The sequence below is a fragment of the Borostomias antarcticus genome (genome assembly GCF_949987555.1).
Source record: "Borostomias antarcticus genome assembly, chromosome: 18".
In the NCBI taxonomy this organism is placed as follows: Eukaryota; Metazoa; Chordata; class Actinopteri; order Stomiiformes; family Stomiidae; genus Borostomias; species Borostomias antarcticus.
Genome location: NC_140251.1, coordinates 12,223,028 through 12,227,654, shown reverse-complemented (window position 1 = coordinate 12,227,654; position 4,627 = coordinate 12,223,028). Strand labels below are relative to the sequence as shown.

Below are 4,627 nucleotides of genomic sequence, written 5' to 3'. Positions count from 1 at the left end.
TGTTGGCGGCCAATCTGGACGAGGTTCTGAACGCTGCCTTCGATGGGGGGTTCCCTGTAGCCACCGCACCCCTGACGCACCCACACCTCGCTAGCAAGCTGTGATTGGCCGTCTGTCTGATTAGTCCTATCAGATCCAGGTCATTTCATGGCCTCGTTAAGAGCTGGTCCAGCATCTGGAAAGACGCCACAAATACAGGACGTACTGTAGAACAACAGTCTCTTGTGTTGTATTTGTGTCTTTTCCTACCTTTGTTTTTCCTGTCCTTCTTGACTAAAGTTGATATCTTTGAAACGTATCTGACGTTTGATTAACGGGGGACATTTAATTAACAGGGGACAGGATTTAGTAACAATATTAGCTGTAACAGTTGTACAATTTAAGGTGTAACAGTATTAGTATTGAGAAACATTCTGCTGTGTCGCTCGGTCATGCCTTGTGGTTCTCGGGGTGAGAAGGACTGTAGGGAGAACAAGACCGTCTGAACATCAGAACCCTGGCCTGGAGGAACCCGGAGAAGACCCAGACCAGAGTTCACATACTCACTGTTCATTTAGACATTTAACCTATCAGTGTCTCAGCTCTCAGCAGGGTTGCTCTGGCGACACAGGGCTATCTCCAGCCCTGAACCCGCCCTGCTGACTATAGATTGGAGATGGAGGAGGGAACAGAGGCGGCGCTAGAGGTTTCACATACAAGACGGGGGTTTTAGGTCAAATTTGAAGTAAGAAGAATGAAATCCTGTTAGCAGAAACTGTGCTCTCTGTGTGAGCCTACATGGGAGCGGGACTTGATTCAGTTTGATGCCGAGTTGACACAGCTGACTTGAAATCAAAGTGACTGTATGTACGACTGACATGAACATTCAGCATATTAAGGTTCAGTAGGATTGTCCCTAACTGGCTGTGCAACAGCTGCTTACTGATCTTAAACACGGTCTCTAATGGATGAAAATAAATAATGTTAAACATTGGTGGTTGCCTACGTCTTACTGAAGTTCCTTCTAGAAAGCCCAGCAGCTCAGCACCGGAGGGTAGAGAGTGTGTGTTTGTGCGAAGGCAATGGAGCAGTGCGAGAGTTGAACATATGACATCACTCAGCCAACTGCCTCTGGCCTCCTTGGGGGCTGGTGGTGTGGGAGGGATGACTGGAGACCACAGGACGGTAGCATGGTTCACAGTAGCAGGCTGGCTGCCGTGCTGCTACTGTACGACCCTCTGAGAGATCGAGCAGGTGGGGCTCAGGTGTTACTCCAGCAGGCCAGTCAAGCCTCCTGCCCCAGGGCTAATCTGGCATAGACCCCCACCCCCGTCTGCTACTCCCCCTAGACTGATGGAACTGTTCTCTAGATTTGTGCTTCAAAGAGTGGAGTCGCAGTCGCGCTCTAGAACGGTGCTGTTGTGAAAGTGGTGTTTTAGATCTAGTGTTGTGTTAAGAGTGAGACAGGAGGCGTATGTTTCCAGCGCCAGACTCCCAGGGACACCCAGGGGGCCTTTGGGTAATTACGCTCCTCCAGAGAGAAGCAGTCATCCAGGGAGAGTGGGGCGGACCAGGGCAGCGCCCCGACCACAGCTGGCCCTGGGCTAGAGACGGAGGGCTCCAGCTGGCCCCGGGCTAGAGGGGGAGAGACAGAGGGCTCCAGCTGGCCCCGGGCTAGAGGGGGAGAGACAGAGAGCTCCAGCTGGCTGAGGGAGGGATTCTGAAAGCTGAAATAGGCCAGACTCCTCCGTCAGCCAGCAGGCTGGTTAGTGACGAGGGTGGGCGGGGGGTCAGCTGTGGCTGGGTGGAGCTGGAACAGTTTCTCTGATCATCTGAAAACTGCACAACCACACTGACGAGGCCTAACCGTCTTGACCGCACACACCTACTCTCTCAATCTAGTGCACACATCATCTGTACAACAACACACACTCTGTTTGATCAACAGCATCAGTAAAATTTAAATAACAGCTAGGGAGAGATTGCACAAGGTATGAAAAAGATAGATTTATTTAATGACAATATAACCGAAGAACCAAAGAGATGAGGACCAGCAACAGTACTATGAATCCACACAGGTGTTTGGCTTGGCTCCGCCCCCTCCCCTCACAAACAAACAGAAAACAGACAGAGGGACAATCAACAAGAAAATTGAACTTACAAAAAGCCCAAAACAAAAAAGAAGCATTTAAGCCTTCAGAGAGAACAACACTTATCTACAAACACTGAAGATTAGCCACGAGGTTACGACAGCCTTTTTCATTCATTAAAAGTCATTACAAAAATGATAATTATGATATCTCCATTTAATAATAACAATAATAACATTATAACTGTAGAAATACCCCCCCCCTCCGTCTGTCCAGGTGTGATATTCAGTGGTTGGAGCCGAGACCGTCCTGCCTAGCTCAGTATCAGTCCATATTCTCTCTCACACACACATTCTCTCTATCACACACACATACACACTCGTGCACATGCACTCTCACACACACACACACACTCGCTCACACTCACACACTAACTATACCTGCCGCTCTCCTGTCCTCTCTTCTCAGCCAAGTAAGAAACTCAAGGACCACAGAAACTTAACCCTCCCCCCCCAAAAAAAAACAACAACTTAACAATAATAAATGGAACTCAAAGAAAATTAAATTTCACTTTGAAATGTTTTTTTTTCCTCTTTAAAAAAAACAAAAACAAAAGAATAAAAACATACACCCCCCCACCCCTCGTCTAATTTCGTTCATCTCCCCCCCCAGCCCCAGTCTTCATCCAGGGAACTGGGCCACCTTGCCCCTGCCCCCCTCTCCCCCGCCCCACCCTGCTGCAGGACCAGGTGGGCAGGTGACCAGCAGAACCCACCTGTAGCACTGTCTCCTGGAGGTGGTGGTTCCTAGTCATCCTGTGAAGAGCTGGACTGCCTTTAGTGGACTAATATAGACCTCAGACAGAACCCTGGGGGGTAGGACTAGGTAGAGTTCCACAGCAGAACCGTCTCTCTGGCTGGAGAGTTCCACTGGAGAACATGCACACTCTGGCAAGAGGGTTCCACCGCAGAACATATTCTCTGATCAGAGGGTTTCACTGAAAATAAATTCTCTAAAGAGTCCCACCAGGGTCAGAGAACACAACGCTCTCACAACTCTTGTCAGAGAGTTTGCCAACGCAGAGGCAATGCACCCTGGGATACCCCCCTCCCCCCAAACAGCCCCAGTGCACCCTGGGATACCCCCCTCCCCCCAAACAGCCCCAGTACAGTACGACCGCAGGAGTCCTGCAGTGTCTGAAATGTCAGAGTGAGTATCGTTGTGGATGTGTGAGGGAGAGAGAAAAACTGTGTGTGTGTGTGTGTGTGTGTGAGAGAGAGAGAGAGTGTGAGTGAGTGCGTGAGTGAGAGAGAGGAAGAAAGACTGTGTATCAGTGTGTGTACGTCCTCAAAAGAGCCGTGTGTGTGCGCCAGCTGTATGGCTGGCTGCCCCCCTCCCCCTCCAGTCAGTGTGAGTCCTGGCAGCCTGAGCCTCAGCACATGGATATGGTGACATTGATGCCCAGGTTGCCGTTCTCAGCGAACAGCTGGGCGATGGACGTGTCGAACACCAGACAGTCGCTGTTCATGATCGCCGTGGCGATGCCCTCGTGGATGGAGCGGGGCGTGGCCTCCCAGGTGAGCCGGCGGCGGTGCCCGTTGAGCTCCAGCCGGTAGGCGAAGTTCTCGGCCTGCTTGCGCGTGCCGATGAGCTGCACGATGGCGAAGAACTGCTGGTGTCCGTCGTACTTCTCCTGCTTCTCCAGCACCAGCATGAAGTGGAAGCCGAAGCAGCTCTGCATCATCACCCAGTCCACGGCGCCCGGCAGGTTGATGTCCGTGGCCAGGAACACGATGTCCTCGCCCTGCAGCGTGGTGATGGACTTGTGCTGATGCATCAGGTGGGGCATGACGGCGTCCAGCGAGCCCTGCCACTTGCAGGAGGCGCCGGGGCACGGGCAGGAGTAGGGCCGGAACTCGCACAGCTCCTCGTGCTCCGCCTTGTCCGTGTGGGGCAGCGTGACCTCGCAGCCGGACGAGGCGTACTTGCAGGGGAACAGGACCGAGTTGGCCACCTTCTCCATGGCCAGGTTACGGATGGAGCCCAGTGGGCCGCGGCAGGTGGGGCAGCAGGTGAGCTTGGGCCGGCAGTTGCTGCACACCAGGTGGCCGCTCTGGCACTGCAGGATGGGCGGCAGCACATAGTCGAAGCAGACGGGGCACTCGAACAGGCTGGCCAGGTCGCTGTTGGAGGCCGTGGTGCCGGACAGGGTGGGCACACGCTGGGGAGGGGGGCACTTGGAGGTGCCTGTGGGCAGGGCGGTGGCAGTCTGGCGACTCATCTCTGGGGGGGGGGGGGGAGAGAGAGTGAAGTCAGAGGCAGAGTGAGAGGCGAGAGAGAAATTCAAGAAAGGAAACGTCCTGCACACACGGTATATACTGCGGTCCTGCGCTTTATTCTCCCCTCAAACCTAACGTTTCACCCAGGAAAGAGTTCCATCAGATTCAGGTGAGACACATGCTACGGGAGGAGGGAAGGGGGTGAGAGAGAGAATGTGTGAGAGAGAGAGTGTGTGAGAGAGAGAGTGTGAGAGAGAGAGTGTGTGAGAGAGTGAGATA

At 53.1% G+C, this 4,627-nt stretch overlaps 2 protein-coding genes across 3 annotated transcripts in view; one reads left to right on the top strand and one right to left on the bottom strand.

Annotated features, from left to right (window-relative positions):
* Positions 1-959, top strand: part of lonp2 (lon peptidase 2, peroxisomal) — a 15,020-nt gene extending 14,061 nt beyond the window's left edge. For both annotated transcript variants that reach the window (XM_084452958.1, XM_084452959.1), the window contains one exon: positions 1-959. This exon is cut by the window's left edge and continues 127 nt beyond it. In XM_084452958.1, coding sequence (XP_084309084.1) covers positions 1-104 — 104 coding nt within the window. In that variant the 3' untranslated portion in view covers positions 105-959.
* Positions 960-3,375: 2,416 nt separating this feature from the next.
* siah1 (siah E3 ubiquitin protein ligase 1) lies at positions 3,376-4,350 on the bottom strand (the record flags this gene model as incomplete). The annotated part of the gene is made up of 1 exon (XM_084452977.1): positions 3,376-4,350. The coding sequence occupies one exon, from the start codon at positions 4,348-4,350 to the stop codon at positions 3,502-3,504; it is 849 nt and encodes a 282-aa protein (XP_084309103.1). The 3' UTR covers positions 3,376-3,501.
* Positions 4,351-4,627: the final 277 nt, after the last annotated feature.